This window comes from Venturia canescens, chromosome 7 (assembly GCF_019457755.1).
Source record: "Venturia canescens isolate UGA chromosome 7, ASM1945775v1, whole genome shotgun sequence".
NCBI lineage: Eukaryota > Metazoa > Arthropoda > Insecta > Hymenoptera > Ichneumonidae > Venturia > Venturia canescens.
This window is the reverse complement of record NC_057427.1, coordinates 13,498,801-13,518,865: the sequence shown is the minus strand read 5'-3', so window position 1 is coordinate 13,518,865 and position 20,065 is coordinate 13,498,801. Positions and strand designations below refer to the sequence as shown.

Below are 20,065 nucleotides of genomic sequence, written 5' to 3'. Positions count from 1 at the left end.
ATAAGTGTCTGCGCAGTTTCAAACTTTTCGGAGATTGACATCGCGGTCCCCTCAGGTTCTACCTTCAATTTCATTCGCACGGTCGACTCATTTATTTCTAACGAGATGCACCTGCTCGATGCGCCGCAGGCGAAGCCCGCGAGCTTTTCCAATTTCAATCATCATTTTTCAGTACCTCTTCGCTCATAACTCTCGCAAATGAGATTCTCAGTTTTCAAGCTTTTCATATTTGATAAAATTGCGGTACCTTCTTTACTATTCCAAATTGAAAGTGCAGTCACGTCTCGTTTTCTCGGATTTCGTACCATCTGCATGGAAATGAGCGATCCATTTTTTTCCGTTTGGCGATGTTTCTCACTCATCGATGAAACTTCTCTTTAGTTAATTTAACAAAGCGTGTGAACTTTCTTCTACGTTTCAATTAGAACTATCGAAATTTCATGAAACCATTATTTTAGTTTGAATTACGATCTTTGTACTTGTGGAAGATTCGTTGGATCCAGTTCACTGGCTTTGGATTGGATAACCGAGACCAACTTTTTTTCAGCGAGAGATTCGTTCGTTAGGAATTATGAAACTGGAAACCGTTCAACAGCATTTGAAGAGCTCTCCAAGCTACGGGAATACCGGGTAAAGTGGCCACTCGCCAAATTCCGATTTCTAGGGCAAAGGGACCCAGAGAGAATTCTTTGTTTTTCGAGATACTTATAGAGGGTGAGAATCACCGTGCCAATTGTTGATGTCCATTTTATTTTGATTATTGATGATAAAAATCGCATTTTTATAAATGCGATTTTGTCATTGACACCTGCGAACTCATTTTACGTGTACTCGACAGCAAATCCAGTCTGTTCTGCGGTAAAAAAAATCTATTGCAATCATAGTGATATATTTTCACCGCATCTTGAGAGGAGTGATTACTCAGCTCCAAAAAAAATCATCCAACCAAAAAAGAAGATGGGAAAAGGACTTTGGGACTCAACAACAGTCGAAAAATCATTTGTTCTTCGATGAAATGTTCATTTCTCGAATGCGGGAAAAAATTGAGCCGAATATATCGAAGGATTTTGGCTGAATTTTTTTTTTCATTCCATCCGAGGGAGCCTCTATAGTGCCTTGTTTGATTTTCTATAACGCAGCTTTCATGTTTTATGCAGGGACATAAAAAAAATTACAACGTTTGTTTAACGAGAATTGACAATTTACCGACTTTGCTCCGAATTTTTTTCCCCAAAATTCTGGAAAACAAGAAGATGGAATCAAAATAAGTGAATGACTCTGCATGTGCTCACCGACGAAATTCGCTGAATTCCTTGAATGGGCGCCACCCCCCTGTTCCCCCATTCCCCAATATATTAATCTCGACGAGATGAAATTTATTTTCCATCCCGTCATTGGAGCTACTTTTTTGACGCCTCGAGAGGCTCGTTCTTCACTGTTCATTGTCAGCTCGATATTTTTGGATCATGCGATAAAAGTGTATCGCGCGAATAAAAAATTATTTTTCTACTTCAACATAATTTTTGTCGGATTAACGAGAGAAATTGAAATTCGTTAACCCCAACAATAATTTATTTCGAATTCGTTGGCTCAAATGGATGATTTTCACTGAAAACGTTGTTGAATCGACAAAAGTTTTATCGCACTAACAAAAAGTCCAAAACTTGTTCGCCACGCGATATGTTGGACGAGCAAAAAAAAAAATTGCTCAAAAGAAAGTCAGAGTGGTTTTTATTTTTCAAGTATGTTATCATTTTTCCACTACTAGCAAAGAGTAGCCCAGAAACAGTTTGGACAAAACTGAAATGCAGTCCACACATCCAAGATGTCTTTATTAATTATCTAGTAAAACAAATCGAATTTACAAAGAACACAGACATCCGAGACGCTGAGAACACAGCCACACATCTCATTAACCAGCTTTTAAGTTAACATTACTATAAGGTCTTTCTTCGTTCGTTTATTTATACCTAAAATGTAAGAATTTAATGTGCAAATAAAGAAACGTTAAAAAAAAAACGAGCAAAAATTGTTGTGGAATCAGCAAAATTTTTCAGTATGATTCTGTGTTGTTAAAACTGCTTTTGTCTTCAATCCATTGGCACGTTTAGACAGAGCAAAGTCAGTCAAATCTTACGGGAAGCTCCAGCTTCGACCATTTTTTTCAATTTTAGTATTGCAAGGCAGTTACGCATGTATGGATCTCTGTATTATCTACCGAGCAGCTCACATACCCAGGGATCGAGCAACAAGCGTGCAAAATGTTGAACTATACCTTCGGTGGCCACTGTGCCCCGAGGGAACTCAATGTGGTGCGTAACAAAATTTCAATTTATCCGTTCTTAACAGCTTCATATCCGATGTGCTCTTGATTCAAGGGCCATAATATTAATCTGATATTTGAAACTCGCGCAGACCTGATGAGTTTGCCCACGGAGGCGTTAAAAGCATCAGCCACCGCGTTATGGCAGTTGAATATAAAACTATCGATTGCACTTAGAACTGAGAAAGATTAAGGAGGGTGGCTACATTCGTCAAAATGATAAGAAATTGATGAAATTTGGTGATAATGTTCTTCAACATCAAGTGCGAAGAGACAATTTTTTTCAAAATTTTCTTGCTCAGTTATCAAGTAATTACGCATTAAAGCAGATTTCTTACGCCCGGAATATGGAAACGCTATGCTTATACATGTGAATTTTAGTGATCAATTACTCGATAACTGTACAGAAGAAAAATCTTAAAAAATTTGTATTGTCAAATTTGGCACTAAAGAATATGTTCACCAAATTTTATTAAATTCTTATCATTTTGAAATTTTTAGTATATTTAAAATGGTTTAGCATGGCAACATTGTATCGTCGCTAGCCACCCTCCTTAAGGAAAATGTAAAGCAATCGCGCAACAATTTGACAGTTTTCAAGTTGAGCATGCAGTAGTCTACAAAGAAATTTATCGTTTCAAAAAATGTGGACTGAAGAGCTGTTTTTTGGATTCGACTCTGCCAACAGACACGCACCGACACAAGTGTTTGGGGTTGGAGTGATTGACTGCATTCCATGTCCAGTGCTCCAGGGTAGTAATTAACATAGAATACTGCGGTTAGCAACGCGAGTTACAAACCTCAGAAATGTGCCCTTCAGCAAGTGCGTCTCAAGGTGTTTGCTTGACACTGCATTCACGGATTTTGGCTAAAGTGGACATGGACTGGAATCGTCCCAAAATGTGGATCGATTGGAAAAGTTTAACCCGACGAATGAAACTTTCACGTTTCATTGAAATGTAATTTCTATTATTTCACCAATGTTCTGCTAAATCGATATTAATTTCAGTATCAGCAACGATGGAACAATAAAAACTGAGTGCTCGATAAATTCAGATGGAATAACGAGAACTTTTATTGAACGTTGATGAAGTCCTTGGAATGCTCGGATTATTGAACACTCGGAGAATTTCCGTCATCATGAAATACTAGCTGCGGCACGCAACAGACGATTATGCCTCAAGATCTATATATATACATTAGAAAATACGTGCGGGCAATACAAATTTTCGATTAGATATCCTGAGAATTGGTTCGAGAAAATAATGCTTCCTGTACACGTGATCATTTCATAAGTGGCAGCAGAGCGTCGAGCTCAAGGTGGAACCAAACGATATTTTTCAAGGCCTCGTGTCGCCTGAGAACGAAAAACGGAATCGAAACACCCCTCTTTGGAATGGAATTCGTTTGGATAATAAATAAATATGTGCACAGAGAGGATATTTAAAGTGAAAATCACTGTAAAATTTACCGGATGTGTTTGACTGCAGGGACAAAAATAAAATTCAATTCCCGTAATGCGCTGTAAAATTTTTAATATTTTGCAGAATTTTCAGTTTTATTATAATAAATATTGCAGATAGTGAAATTTACGGTACGTATACTAAAATTTGCAAAACGTTTAGTAAATTTTACGGTGCATCTCGGTAAAATGTCTTTGCCCGAATGTAGGTATCGATCACTCGCTTCTGAATTTCGTAGCACACTAAATGATTTGCACACTTCAAGAAAGGGCTGAGCATATTAAAAAAATGGGGAAATAGGCCGATGTAACGACATAAACATTCGTACGGAAATTTTTACAGTGCAGTGCAGTAAAATTCACTGTGACGCTCATGTAATGAAACAGGGTGTCTAATTTTGACCAGAACAGAAATTTCATGACTTTTAAGGCTTTTTAAGTCAAGGAATAGGAATTTTTCATGACTTTTCTTATGGTTCTGATACTTTTTATTCATCTTTTAATTATAAAAAAATTCAATAAAAATAACAAAGAAATGATATTTTATTTTGAAATAAAGAATCTTTTTTTTCTTACAAACTATTCATTCGATATTCGTTTTTATATCGATGATGAGTATTGACGAACCAGACATTGTCGCCACCCCGCGAATTTTGAAATCATGTTGAAGAAAACCAAAAAATCGACAATGACAATGAGCGTTGCAGAGATCTTAAAAAATCAGGTTGTTTGGTAATTTTTCATGACATTTAATGATTTTTTCAGGTCCAAGTGTAATTTCATGACATTTAAGAATTTTCATGACTTTTCAGGTCGTTAGACACCCTGTGAAACAAATATTGAAATAGTCTTCAAAACTATGGCACCTTTAACCGGACATTTCTTTTGGACATACTTTTAGACGCATACTCCGATAAAAGTTCCTACTTTGAACAATGAATATTACTTAATGTACAGGAAAATTTCATCTTTCCCCCCATCATAATATCACGAATTGCAGCTCTTCACCGCACTACCGTTTCTGAACGGTAATTTTTCAAATTGAATTCTCTCCGTGTGAAACAACTGATAAATAACCGATTGTGGAATCAACATTTCGCATCTCCCTACGCTTCCCCCCATTCGCACGATCTCCGCATCGGTGCATATATACCTGTAACACGTTCTAAATCCATCTCGACCACGAATCACCGGATTACTGGGCTTCAACATTCGTCCCGAGGGAAATCGAATTGCGGTAGCCAGAAGAGGAGCACGCCATCACTCAGGGGCTCTCGATAGGAAATTAGGCTCACCTGATTTCGATCATCGTTCATATACAGGGCTCATATATATAAATGCCATGGGTTTTGATGAAGTAGCAGATGCAAGCAGATAGCAAACTCGATAACGAGAAAACTATAAACGGTAAATTTGCTCGAGCAGATAATCGCATGACCGTGTATGTCGAAATTCTATCGTCGGAAATGCGTAGAATCATTGAAATTCCAGGTGAAGAAAAGTTCCTTTTAACGAAGGGTGGAATTTTAATTACGAAATCTTTGTGGCCACACAAACATCCTTAATTTTGTGGAATCCAGCACCTCGCACGTATACCTCTGTCCTTAATGTCAGATGCCCGTTCACGGAGCTCCTTGAAATTTTTTCTAAGGGATGTGCAGCAATTCGTTAAATTCAGCGACATCTATATAGTTGAGTCATATCAGCACGTACCGCACCCGCAGTAAAGCATCGATGTATAGGATTATGTGCGAGGGTAACTTCGTTTGCGAGCGTATATTCTCATCTCTATCTCCTCCTATCCGTGCTTCTATATTCGGTCATTATCGGAATTCCCACGTCCGGAGTCGAGGGCGAACCACAAAATGGTCTTTAATGCTTAATGAGCTCATGTTTTGTACACCCGAAAGCCATGATCGAACCTATAGTACAAGGCTGACCCGAAGACTTCCTGCTGGCAAAATCCTCGAGCCCTGCCACACTACTCCGATGACGTAGGTTAGACCAAAAATCCATAGTTTTATTCATAGCGTTCGGTGAAGGAGCCTTGTGGAACCTCAACTTAGTATGTTCGTCGAAGTTTTACGAATCATTGGGGAGGAAAGAAAGCACAAAGTGAAATATGCTTCGAAAGGGTGTTGCTTATTGGCGCTGAGTCATCCGCATGTTGATGAAGAAGCTTCTCTAGATAGAATACAAAGTATATAAACTGTTGGAGAAATTGGAGGCTCGACAATTGCGAGTAACGTAGATGCGTGACAGTTGACCTACATTTTTAATCTTAAATATTAATGACGTGCCTTGTTTCCTCCGTGGAAAGTAGAGAATTATCGAGGCAGGGGAATGGCGCGGCGTAGCCTTTCACGATAAATGCCTGAAATCCACGAGTCACTTGACATCAGCAATGATAAATTGTCCAAAGAACATATTGCAGTGGAGCGATCCTTCTTGGGCACTAATGACCACTCCGTTTTCTTTGATCGTAACAGTGCGAAACACAAGAGATAGAAAAAGAAGTGAACAATATGGCCAACTCCCGGGTGTCGCAAAATGGCCGATAATATTGCTCGCTCCATCGTTATACCGTTCAATGATAGTACGAACGCGAATTCGTCCCCGACACATTTCCTAGCATGAGTTTCGAAAAACGAGGAAACCTCGACACAATATCTTCCCACCAACATTTATAAAGCCCCGACGTTTCAGCAGGTCATCATTCTTAACTCATTCCCGTGACGTAATATAAGCCATCAATCAATGTCCAGTTTAGTTGGGCGATCAATCCCAGTCACACATCACCACTCTTTTTTTATTGGGGTCAGCCAGTATATGTGTCTTGTCCTGCAGCTGTGACAGTTCCTCCGTCGTTCTTCGCGACACCATTTGACCCGAAGATCCTTTATAAGATGACTCACAGATTCACGAGTCCCCCTCGCTGTATATCTGCGCGCGACAGTTCGATCAAGAAACTCCGGAGATCGAAATCCTCGCAGATTTTTAATCCCACGATGCACCGCTATTGAAGGAGTTTCGAATTGATCGCAGTGATCAGCAATCCAGCGCGCGGCAACAATGGCCAGTGGGTGTGGCTGGCACAGCATGATAACGCTCGACTGAACCGTTGCCTTATGCACTTCCTCTTCTCTACAGCTTTTCCACGATTTTACGAATTATGCGCTATTATTACTTTATTCAAGTCTTATCGATGCTCGATCGCTGACTGGAAAATGCGTTTTCCCTCGAAAATCTCTCTTTCTCTTTCAACCGAACTAAATCCCAGCGAAAAAAATTGTGGGAAATTCTTCTCTAAACCGAATATTACTCGATTTTCTATTTCATCGAGTGTTTCAATCATAGAAAAGATGCGCGTTCGAGTTGTCGCCATGCAAGTGCGTAACGAGGAATATAATCTAGTACTTTCAGTTTCATTGGCCGCCGGGATCGAATCACGCCTTGTGTCACCTCCGATCCATTCAAGTTCATTCTCATCGCTCGAGCTTCCCATAGCACAGCTATACCTGGTGGAAATCGATATGTAGGTCGACCAGCGGAATCATAATCAGCTTGGAAGGAACGTGCTTCCTGCTACAACGATAAGCTTAATAGACTGCTAATAGGAGCCGATTGTTACTTCTCTTGCACAACTTTCTTTATTCATTTCGAAAGAGAATGATTATTTGTACAGTCTTTTTAGCCTCGGATAAACATTGACAGGAGAGACACGAGGCATATTATTTTTTATTCAGTTTCATTTTGAGCAAACAAAAAACAGAAAAGTCAGCATTGACTTGGAGCACTCGCATTAATTCGTGCACCCATCATCCTCAACGAAGTGTCCTTATTAATTATTCTGATAAAATGTAATAAAAGTGTGGTGAAAAAATGAATGAGTCGAAGACAATGGAGCCCTGGATTATTTAATCCCGTGAGAGAAGAAACTCGATCATTATTTTTCCCTTCGCTCCAGTATCATCCCTTTCTCTACTTTCTCCTGCTGTTTTCACTGCTCGGACCTCCGAAACGGTCACGTTCAGACGCTGGAAGCGACGAGAAGCCGGCAAAGTTTGACAAGCTCTTTTTTTATCGGAACTTTCATTGGCCTGAAAAAGTGATATGGTCGTAGAAACTTTTTGATAATCTCGTTATTTCCCGGTGGGAATCGGGAAGACCGACGAGATCGGAGTGATTTCCTGAACAATGGCATTCTAACTAATAAATGCTATGGGACAGAATAAATTGTGCCCTCTAAACGCGTTTACGCGGCACGTATAATTTCATTCATTTTTAAACTAAGCTTCGCCATCAAAAGGTTCATGGGTGACGGCTACGTGATTTTTGCAGCAACTATATTTTTCGAAAATTTCAAAAGACGAAACTTGCTTGAAAAAAATAATTTTATTATTTTAGAAATATAATTGATAAAGAACCAACATTTTTATACAATTTTATTATTAAAAAAACGTTTGAAGAGATCATTTTGACTAGCGTGGTGCAGCAGCTGCCGTTGATGTCACGCTGTCAGTTTTGTTTACAAATTTTATAGGTTATGAAGAGAGTTTACTGTCCAAAGTAGTATTGCAGTGAAGGAAAATGAAAAATGAACGATCAAAAAGTTTACCGGGATAAAAATCGTCGTTTTGTAAAAATTTACAAAAAAAAACGTGGCGAAGCTAACGAACGACAAAATATGACCAAAAGGTCGAACTGACGTCACATGCGAACGTATACATTGAATGCAGCGTTGTCAAACGTTACTGATCCATTTTTCGTGTAACCCGAATGATTTCTCATCAGGTACTTTTTCATATTTCAACCGATTTTCAATGGTAAGGTTTAAAAACTAAAATACTCATATATTCTTGAATATCCACGAAATACAACGATCGATTTTTTTTTGCGAAATCTTGGATATAACTAACGAAAAAATTCAATAAATTTTCATGTGTGTACGGCTTTCATATGCCGGAGTGATAAGTGTCAGAGAAAAGTCGATATTCAATAATTAATTTGCTGCTTAACTACACGGTAACTACAAAAAATATCATCGCGTAATCTTGGATAGCGAATATTCACCCATCTACCTTAATTTCGTCTTTTTCTTCTTATTTTACATTGTTACTTTTTGTCCGTGGTAAATCTTCGTGGTCTCGCTCGTTGGAGCGAACTCCAACCGTCTCGGTTGTCAGATATGAATGGGAGGTAAAGAAGGCAGGAGAATAGACCGAGAAAAGAATGAACTGAGAAAAGCCCGTTCGTTGTCACCGACAGCTGCGCTCAGTGGCGGCTGTCAGTGGCATGACCGCGAAGTTTTTCATTGATTCCTTTTCTTCTTTTCTCCGTCGCAAAGATCTCCATAGTTGGTACATACGCAAACGCTTATATGTACTTACAATTCGCACAGTAAATATGGGTATTCCTCGTTGAATAAGAAATTCTCGATTGATTTCATTTTTGTTTCTCACTGTCCCAATTTTCATCGAACCCATTTGACGACGAGCACATTCAAGCGACGCTCGTTACATTTGCTTAATAAACACATATACAAGTTACGAATGATACTCTGAAGCGAGCGACTGCTCTGATAAATGAATTCAATGTTTTCATAACAAGCGACGGAGAGGAACAGCAATATATTTTCTTCAAGTCATGAATTGGTGCAGAGAATAATATCGTCGTCATAAGGAGTATCATTTTTCTTGGCTCTACACAGATTAAAGTTGCACTTTCTGTATTGTGCTGCTTCCAACCATCTAAAAAAGCGTTATAAACTGGTAGGACAATTTGAAAAAAACGTTCATTTTTCATGGAATACTTACGTCTTAGGCTTCGGGAACAACGAAAAAATCGTTATTTTCTCTCACATCTTTCTGTGTCTACAGTTTGTATTGGATCCTATAAATAACAGCATTTCCACGTTCCCCAGCTGCATACTAGTTCAGGTGCCAAGGCGAAAACCCTTTGGGGCTGCTCGTTCGACCGTAAGGAAAATGTTTGTTGGAGATTTAATATATTTTCGAGGCTTCTCCCCGCGGTCAACGGCGATGCTGGTGGCATGGAAAGCGAGGTCGATATTTTCATGTAACTCGGATTTTTATTCATTTCGGCCAATTCACGGAGTTAATATATATGGAAATTGGCTGGGAAGGAAGAGCTAGGATCGACTGTAGTTTCGTGCTCCTCCGAGTCGCGTCCCCCATTCATTGAATACTTTCTCTACCCCTCGCGTAATATATAAATTTTAACGTTTTTTTTTGTTCAAATATGAAAGCAAAGAGCGAACGATGAAGGAGAACATCGACGGGAAATTCTCACTCCGGAAATGTTGTGCTTGACTTTTTAAACATTTCACGACTGCGTCTGTACACATGCGTGTTTATAGATATTCATAAATTTGTATGAGATGTACGTGTGCGTAAATGTGAGGATGTACAAAGCTATACTGCGCCGCGTTCCAACTAAACATTCCCTTTGTCCTTTTTGTTCCGTCGAGCGGCTCTGGGACCTCTTTCATGCAGGCAGATCTCGTTCGCTTCCTTTGTTCTTTCCTTCCCCATTCTCCCACGCGCGCTCCTTTATACGCGTTTTTCGGCGCGAATCAGCTGCTGTACCTTTGCTTAATAAGTGCAGAGTGACGAAGGAAACGGTGCCATGGAAACTTTCGTATAGAAAACCGCAATGGACCGAAGATGAAAGGCGACTGAGAGGAGAGAGGAGAGCACAGTTGCTAACCGCAGAGAGATAACAACGCGCTTCGTCAAACATTCATGATCAAGGATGCTTTTGACTAATTTCTAATTTTATTCTGTTTTCTCTGTGTGCTTATCAAGAAAAAGTGAATCATCGTATAGATTCGCTATTTCAGTTCGAAAGAATTCAAGTTCAAACAGAGTAACGAGCTCAATCGAGCATCGCAATTTACAATGCACGCGATTGATGAGCATCCCCCTAGCTCCGTGCCTATTAACGCGCATGCAGCCCTAAAAATTACCATAATTGGTCGGCTCTCCTCTCCTTCGTGCACGAAGTCGTTGTTTCGAGAGCTCAGTTCACCACTTTAAACGAACAACAAAGAAAGCGAGAGTTAGGCGTTGTGCTTTGGAACTTGGCGTACGTGCTCAGAAGCATCTCGTTAGTGAAAATATCCAAGTGCGTGGAGAACCGAGATAACACTTAAATTTAACGATGCATGCTGCTGAAGATCAGGTCGCAAGATCATTAGAATTTACATTCACACTGAAAAAAAGGATTGGTAAATTTGGCGCACCGAATACGATCAACGAAAATGTGTTAGAATCGATCAAATTTAGTTAAACTTCAACACGTAATAGTTGATCTAATAAAAACGATTTGGTTAATATAACCAAATAGTTCTATCAATGAATTACTTCATATTTTTCGACCCAATCACAGTTCGATCGTAATACAAACAATTTTTGTTTGAACTTATACTCTGCACGTAGTAACCGATATTGGCAAGGTGCGGAGTAAAGAGTGGGGGCAACTGAATCGATTATAGCGATCGCGGTGGGCAAAATTTCGTTAAATCATTCTCGCGTTTACGGTGATCAAATGAAAACCGATATGAAAAATGGTGCATTCATAATAGTTGCTGTGTAGGCAAAAATTAGGCAAAAGAAAGAGGGATACAAGCGATGAGAAGAAAAAACTAAGTAACGTATAATTCAACCTTTTTTTTGTAGCGTTCCTTGTTAACGTTTCTCTGTACGGGTACACATTTTTTTGTAACTATAAAACGATTTTATTAATTGGATTATTCAACCCTCTCGGACCGTATGTTGCTTCTACGCAACACGCGCTTCCAGGCCCAATAAAACTGCATCGATCAGTGAGGTTGGGGTTCTAACTGCCTATTTCCATCAAGCAGGGTTAGATTACACCATAGATACTCCTAAACCAAAAGATAAACCACTTTAACCCATAGAAATATCAATATGAAGTCGGCGTTTCATGTTGAGTCGGCGTTGTGTAAAAAGGTGCTTTAGTTAATCGCAAAAGAAAAGTGAGTACATATTTTTTTCGTACTCCAAACGTTATTTCCTTTTAAAGGGAAGCTGATATTATGTATTTAAGGTATTCGGTGCTAGATTCATTCGTAAATTTTCCTGATTTTGCTCCCCAAGGACCTGGTGCTGCGCGCAGCGAACATTCAAAAATTCATATTTCCCAACAAAAAAACTGAAATGTCACAATGGATTCGCAAACTAGAAAGTATTTTGAGATAAAATTATAAAGGGAATCATTTTCCGTCAACGCGAAATAGGTCTCGGTCTGAGAGGGTTAATCTTGTATACTCCAAAACTGACAGATACAGTTTGTAGCGATCATTTTATTAGAAGTGAATAATCAGAAGAGGAAACGAGTCCAAGCTACGTACCAACGATATTTCCTTCAATCTATAAAAAAGAAGCTCGAAGAAACAAATTTCAAGTCAACAGGGTTTAGGGGTTGCCAGCGACCCCTAAAATGTCGTGCAGGTAGGAATTTTTCTTTTATTGAAATGGATTCAGAGATATATCATATAAACTGTGATGACCATCACGGACAATGAAAAATAATTTTGCAATTGATAACATAATATTTTTTCCGTCCTACTATTTTTATTTGAATCAACAACAAAAATATCGGAGGAAAATTATCCTTATTCTGGTTGAGACTACAAATTAAACAATCTCAAATTTCATAATTATTTTGTTGGATTAATCAAATGTGGATGTAAATTTAAAAAATCCGTCGTTTCAAAATCAATCAAATTGGTGAGTTGACACAACTTCATATTTGTTTCGCCACCAGCAGTTTTGGGTTGAAACAATTCAATTTTTTTTCATTTAACGATCATTTCAGTATATTTGTCGAAATTAAAAAGTTCCAAATTCGAAATATAATTCATTCGAATTCCAGAGCACAAATATCAAGGGCGGAAGAAGAAAAACTGTTGTGAACGATTTTGTTTTATTTTCCCGTTTTTTTTATCCTTTCCGGCTCTACGTCAGTTATAGTCGTGAAAGAAAAGAGCCCTCTAACGAACAGGGCAATCAAGAGTGGGTAGGGAGGTGGGAAACAGGAGATGGAACTGCGTAATTTAGATTGCTTTTGCAGGCATGAGCTAGAACTCGACGATCGGAACTTGGCCGTTGAATTTATGGTCGCCTCTGATAAGACAATTTCATGTTGTATACGTGTCTGGAATTTTTGTCATCAACAATTTCGCGTGTGACATGGAACCCCATAGAGATAGAAATAAAAAATGAACGCAATCGCGATTTGGCAAAAGATAATTGTCGATTAGCGTGATTCTGGAATTTGAGGATTCACTTGAAGAATTCTTAAGAACGTTCTTCCGCTCTGGATTTTGGATAAATTGGAAAAAACATATGATTTTGATTTTACTCCGGCCCGGAGCTCGTCAAAGTTCATTGCAGTAAAGCATCAGGATTGGATACCGCGCGTCACATTCGCTCATGGAACTAGCGAGGGGGAACTGTGCAAACTCAACGGCCTTAAAGAATCATTTTCACCCAACAGTAATTATCTCGAGCGGCTCGTTATACCACGATAACAAACCTGATAATACGAATGATAATACGAATAAAACTCGATGAGTTTTCAGTGAGTTTTCACGTGTGTTCGTACCTTCTGTTAATTTCCACTCTGCCAACAATGAATAATCGTCGCTTTAATAAATACGTAACTTTTACTTCAACGTTGCTTTTAAACTATTTAATTGTGTACAAAAAATCTCATGCGTATGGTAAGTATTCCGGGTTGCACAACGGTCAAATGAACTACACCAAACGCACATGAAACTGAACTCACCTATTCAACTCTCGCGCAGTGTTTCGCCACATAAATTTCACAGTTTTCGCCATTAATAAATTTGAATTTATGAACATTAATATGCTCCATCGTGACGCTGATGCATGTACGAGTTAAGCGGTTTTACAGTGTCCGGGTGCTCTCGGAGCTTTCGGATCCCAACATTCGAGCCTATCGTGGCTGTTGAAAAACGCCCTGATTCGTTGGAGTGTTGCAACGGATCATGACGGTTCGATAAACTCTCAAAAAAGCATGCTATTTTCGGAGTGATCAGCAGGCTTCTCCCTAACGGCACATTTTTGCGTTCAGCATTTTTGTAGTTAACATTACGCGTGCTATTATGATTTTTCGAGAGGAAAAGTCAATTCGATTAGGATTATAATTGATTTATAGAAACGAGTACCACATGCACTGCGAATTCGAGTGTCGTCCACGAAGAACTTTGGTCAACGGCCGAGGAATGTTTACGTACGTGCAGAGAGCACGAAAAGCCACGTTATTGTTACTACCATTTCACGCTGGAATATTACACGACCATGAATCGGTACGTTGGAGAAGTAAAAACACGAGGACTACTACAAAGGCCTTAATATTCTTGCGAAAATTTGAATTTTCATCGAAAAACTTTGTTTCGTTAGAGCATGTGAATTCTGCCGACCGAAGTACACGAATCAGCTTTCCAATTCCGGGGAATGTCAGTGCATCGAAGCGGATGGTGTCGAGAAAACTGTTCTGAGCATCAACAGAATGATACCAGGACCCAGTATCCAGGTAGAGTGAAAAAAAACAGGTGATAAAGAGAGATTTACTGCTGCGCTGAATCCGTTCGAATTTGATCGAAGCTCGTTCCGTTAAGGTTTGTCAAAACGATATGGTGATAGTCGACGTGCACAATAAAATCGATGGGATCGAGGTGAGCTTACACTGGCATGGAATCTTCCAAAATGGATACCAGTACTATGACGGAGTGCCTTATGTGACCCAGTGCCCGATCAATTCTCACAATGTCTTTCGGTAATGAACTCAACGCTCTTTCGACGATACTTGTCACGAGTGGGCCTCGACGACGGCACGGTTTTTCATTTGTTTGCGATGAAAATTGTGGAAAAAACATTGCAGGTACCAGTTTCGCGCGAAAAATGCTGGGACACACTTTTATCACTCGCACTTATCGGTCCACAAAATAGACGGCCAATATGGCACTCTCATCGTACGCAAACCACCCAAACTGGACATTCAAACGAAATATTACGACCAAGATCTGCCCACTCATGTACTCTTACTGAGCGATTGGATGCATCACTTGTCAATGGAACGCTTCCCTGGACGAGGAAGCCGTCTCAAGGGACAGTTGCCCCAAAACATACTTATCAATGGTCGAGGAACCTGGCAGGTACGAATACGAGTGTGGTTCGAGTTATCAGCCGCGTCTTATTCAGTCAGCTGCGGGCTCTTTTTTTACTAAACTTGGAGTGCAGGAACAAGTTCAGTTTGCGAATGACAGGAGCTCGGAAAATGTCGTCTGAATTTGAGTCTCACATCGCCCGATTTCACGTTGATTGTTCTACGTTTTTGTTGGACTCTATCACAGACGGTAGCGATCAAAATGGAGTTCGTTTAATCAACGCCACAATTTTGCTCGCTCAAACAATTGTTTCTCACAAAGACGAAAGTATCGGCGAATCTACCGCGGATTTTTGTTGAATCAATGACTTTGATTTTGCGCTACGCGTTTGGATTGACCTTTCTTTGCACCGTTGATTTTTCTTGCACTGCTTCCCCTCCCCTTAAACGACTAGAATGACGCTTTGAATGAATTTTACCAGGATCCTGTCACTGGAAAATTCACGACCACGAGTCACGAAGTAATCCACGTTGAGGCTGGAAAACGCTACCGGATTCGGATGATAAATTCTTTCAGTACAGTCTGCTTAGCTCAGTTGAATATCGAGGATCACAAACTCATAATAATCGCGCAGGACGGAGAGGACGTCGAGCCCATGCCGGTGGATACGATCGTGACAGCGAGTGGTAAGAAACTCAATGACCGATGTAGGATCTCCGAGGACGCAACGACATTCGAAATTTCTTAATCATTCGATACACTCTCTGGCAAATTGACAGGAGAAAGGGTGGATTTTGTGCTGATTGCGAATCAACCGTCGAATCGCTCGTACTGGATTCAGGTCAGAGGAATGGGGGAGTGCGGCGGATCGCTCATGATTCAACAACTGGCTTTTTTGAGATACGCGGAAGCGTCGGTAACTTTGCCGCCTACCGAGCGTCCGACATATTATAGAGGACTCCGCCGAGGCATTGTACGAATGGCTATTTTTAGACTCCGTTAAACTCATTTATTAACGAGCTTCGTTTCGTTGAGCCCTTAAACTCGCATAATTCGATAATCGATTCAACTGCATTGTTGAAACAATCGTTCCAGCTCTACAACCCAATAGACGCAGTTTGCAATCCCGAAGTTTCGATTTGCGTAAATAAACTGAAAAACGCGGAGAAAGACGAAGCGGAGCTCTTGACCGTCGACGCCGATTATCAATTCGTAATTCCGTTCGAATTCTTCGATTACATCCATCAACCTCGTAACTTTTTTACTCCTGGCACCTTCGAGACATACTTGAGTAGGTATTAGGTTAACGAGATGCTCTTTGGAACTCTTCTCGCATAAAATAAGTTTAGTTATTATATACATTACCGGGCAAAAGTTTGGGGACGCTCGTTGAAATTCCTTGACGCACCGTAAATTATATTGTTTCATCGAAAAAAGAGATATCGGAATTTTGCAAACGGAATTTTAAAGGGGACACACGTAGCTTCAATTTGCGCCTTAATAAAACCTTTTTCAGTTTTTTTTCAGTCCGGCGCATACTTTTGAAATTGGCCGTTTTTAAACATTTTTTCAGCCCTTAAAAATCGCGCGCACGGTTCGTAGAAAATTTTTCCAGTGGTATTTACCATGGAAAACGTCAAGGGGTGACTACTAGCTTTGATTTCGTTTTTTAAAAAGTTGCGTGCGATTTTTTTTCACCGCGTTATCTCATTTTTTGTGAAAAAATAACGTTTTCAAAAAGTATGGCGTCGCGAGCCAACTATGAGGTTTTGGAAAAATTGTCAAAAGGGTTAAAACATGTATTCGATGATTCTGTACTCGCTAGAATTTTTTTCAGAATTTTTGGTGCAGTTTTTTTGAAAATCAATTTTCGTCGAAATGCTGATTTTTCAAATCGCTTTAATTCAGGAATTATCGGGTGCTCGTTCTCAGAATTTTACGCATCGCCTTTTTTACGTATAATATTTCCTTACTTTAAAAAAAAAAGTTGATATCAGATGTCTCTTACCTCTTTTATACAAGTTTTTCATCGAAAAAACCGCCTTCGGCTTTGAGTACGGCCTTCACAATTTTTAAGTAAGTAATTCCGATATCTCTTTTTTCGACTGAACAATTTAACTTTTGGTGCGTCAAGAAACTTCAAGAAGCGTCCCCAAACTTTTGGCCTCTTCTTTATTCTTCCATAAAATATTCGCATTCATTGCAGTTTTTCACGTTTTCTTAGGCATCGGCGGAGACATCCTGGTAACCAGTATTCTTCATAACGTGATGCCACAAAATACACCGGGACCAATCATTTTGGACCCAAACGTCGAAGCCCTGACGTGCGATTTAGCCAAAATTAAAACCGAGCCTTCTGCTCGTCCGGCCAAATGCGTTTACACGCACAACGTCAAGAGAGGATCGATTGTGGAATTTGTCCTATATGACAGAAGTATTTCTAAACTGATTCGTTTTTTATTGTTGTTGCAGAATCGTGTTAAGGAGCTCACCCTGTGTGGCAACCCGATTTTTTTGGGGTTTTTCGCGATTTTTTTGCGGCGAAGAAAAGAAACATGGACTTTTTAAATTTGAAGGGTTCATTTATTGGTATTTCAACTCTATGATAGAATTCTTTAACTCTGATATCTCGGATAGATTCGGCGTAAAACTACTCCACAGGAACCGATATGTTTCTCCAAGATCTCCCCTCTTCCGGGGGACTGGTTAACCTGAGATATAAAAACCAAGGAGTGCTTTGATTTATAAAGCAGTGACTGTCGCCTGAACCAAAATTATAAAAAAAAAATTAAAAGTTGAGGGATTTTCGCTCTTTAAGGTATTCCTTTCACGAACCCGAACTCTACAAAAAATTGATTTTAATTTACAGCAAAGTACAAATGCATGCAGAGAGATTGGCGAAATTTCAGGTCAGGTTATCGAACATTTAATGAAGAATTAGAATTTCAAAAATCATAAAATTTATACGGGAGCTTACGGAGATTCTATCATCACCACATTTCTATTCAATAATTCATACACTAAATTCATCTCTAAATTCCTGATACAAACTGTCTCACGGATAGAAAAAAATGTAAGGAATCCATAGCGATGATAAAAATAAAGGGTTACCGAATGTTGAAAAGAGATATTAACGATAGAAATTGGAAAAATGGCAGAAGCAGAAGCTTTTCCCAGATAACAGCGACTTCTCAGAGGTTAGGAATCAGTCCAAATTTCGAGTGCCCTAGTTTGCGTCACCAAAAAATACGGTCCTGCGAAAGGAATACCTTAAAACCCAAAATTTCAATTTTAAAAAAGCTTCGAAGCGCGAAAATCCTTCAATTTTTAATATTTCTGTATGATTTTAGTACAAACGCTCGTTGGTTTTTCGATCTAAGATCAACCAATTCTCCGGAATCGTGGTTTCCTGGGGAGTAGTTTTACGCCGAATCTACCCGAAATGCCAGAGTTAAAAATTTCTATCATAGAGTTGAAATACCAAGAAATAAACCCCTCAAATTTCAAAAGTCTATATTTTTTTTTCCTTGTCGCAAAAAAATCGCGAAGAAACCCGAAAAACTCCGGCTGCTACACGGAGTGACCGCCTTAACGAAACACCGACTCTGCTTGAATTTCAGTTTTTCATACCAACCTCGTATGAAAAAAGCGCATGAATTTATATGTTGAAAAAAAAGTGAATAGTATATTACACACCCAGGGAGGGAAAGTAGACTACTTCAAACCGCGGGCAGAATTGTCACCCGAGCCGAAGGCGAGGGTGATAAGCACGCGGTTTGAGGTGGTCTAATTTCACTCCCGTGGAGTGTATACTATTTTTCACCACACATGCACCGAAAATTCAACCTTCCTATTTCGGAAAGTTGAACTTTCGGCGCAGGTGTGGTGAAAAAACGTTTGTTTTCCAATCGGAGATGAAACTCCTCTGTTTGTTTGTTTGTTTGTTTATTTTTTTTTTTTTTTAGTTTTACAACCGTTTTTGAGTCATCCGTTCCATCTTCACGGTTACGCTTTCCGGATATTCGACGTTGGCCGATTTCCTGATAAGCTCAATATCACGGATGGCGATATCGATTTCGTTATTCGTAATCATCGGCAACGATTGGTCAGAGGAGAATATAAACGAGTCCCTGGCAAAGACACAGTCGTCGTGCCACAAGGCGGTTGGGCCATATTCAGAATTAAGGCTGATAATCCGGGTAAGTCATCGACAGTTCATTCCAGGAAATGAAGAAAAATTGCGAGTGTAAGAAAATGAAAAAAAAATGATTTTTCACCACACACCCGGGGAAAGTTCAACTTTCCGATTTCGGAAAGTTGAAATATTCATTCTTCGAGCAAAACTCACTGATGATTGGGAAACACTCAGTGAAAATAGTCTCATTTTCTCAATGTTGTTCCATCGTAACAGGTTGGTGGTTATGCCATTGCCATTTCGTTTGGCACAATCCAATCGGCATGCAGTTTATTCTTCACGTTGGTGAGCCGAGTGATCTTCCTGTGGTACCGACTAATTTTCCCCGCTGCGGAAATTTCGTCTCGCCGGTTTGTCCTCACGATTGAAGCAGATGCGGATAAACCCGAGATCAGAAGTTGAGTTTGATATAAGTTAAGGAGGGTGGCTAGGGACGATACAATGTTGCCATGCTAAACCATGTTGAATACATAAAAAATTTCAAAATTATAAGAATTTAATTAAATTTGGTGAACATATTCTTTAGTGCCGAATTTGTTAATACAAATTTTTTAAGATTTTTCTTCTGTACAGTTATCGAGTAATTGATCACTAAAGTTCAGGTGTATAAGCATAGCGTTTCCATATATATAGGTATACATTCCGGGCATAAGAAATCTGCTTTAATGCGTAATTACTCGATAATAACTAAGCAGAAGAAAATTTTGAAAAAAATTGTGTCTTCGCACTTGATGTTGAAGAACATTATCACCAAATTTGATCAATTTCTTATCAATTTGACGAAGGTAGCTACCCTCCTTAAAAGGAGGATGGATCACGAAATCAAAATAATGAGAATTTGATAAAATGTGGTGATCTAACACTCTTTGGCATCAAGTATACAAATACAATTTCTTTCAAATGTTT

The 20,065-nt window shown here is 39.4% G+C and overlaps 1 protein-coding gene across 1 annotated transcript; it reads left to right on the top strand.

Moving 5' to 3' along the window:
- The first annotated feature begins 13,418 nt into the window (after positions 1-13,418).
- On the top strand, positions 13,419-19,682 carry LOC122412985 (oxidoreductase OpS5-like). Its single transcript, XM_043423022.1, has 11 exons — positions 13,419-13,554; positions 14,013-14,163; positions 14,258-14,390; positions 14,476-14,633; positions 14,739-15,012; positions 15,446-15,650; positions 15,744-15,937; positions 16,060-16,255; positions 17,189-17,398; positions 18,930-19,163; positions 19,376-19,682. Exons 1-11 carry the CDS (start codon positions 13,464-13,466, stop codon positions 19,525-19,527), a joined length of 1,998 nt encoding a protein of 665 aa, XP_043278957.1. The 5' UTR covers positions 13,419-13,463; the 3' UTR covers positions 19,528-19,682.
- The last annotated feature ends 383 nt before the right edge of the window (positions 19,683-20,065 follow it).

Excerpts from the sequence above, each read along its gene's own strand:
- LOC122412985 (XM_043423022.1), top strand. The coding sequence starts at position 13,464 with ATGAATAATCGTCGCTTTAATAAATACGTAACTTTTACTTCAACGTTG. Across the intron at positions 14,634-14,738 it reads AATTCTCACAATGTCTTTCG|GTACCAGTTTCGCGCGAAAA; the intron begins GTAATGAACTCA and ends AAAACATTGCAG. Across the intron at positions 15,013-15,445 it reads ATGGTCGAGGAACCTGGCAG|GATCCTGTCACTGGAAAATT; the intron begins GTACGAATACGA and ends GAATTTTACCAG.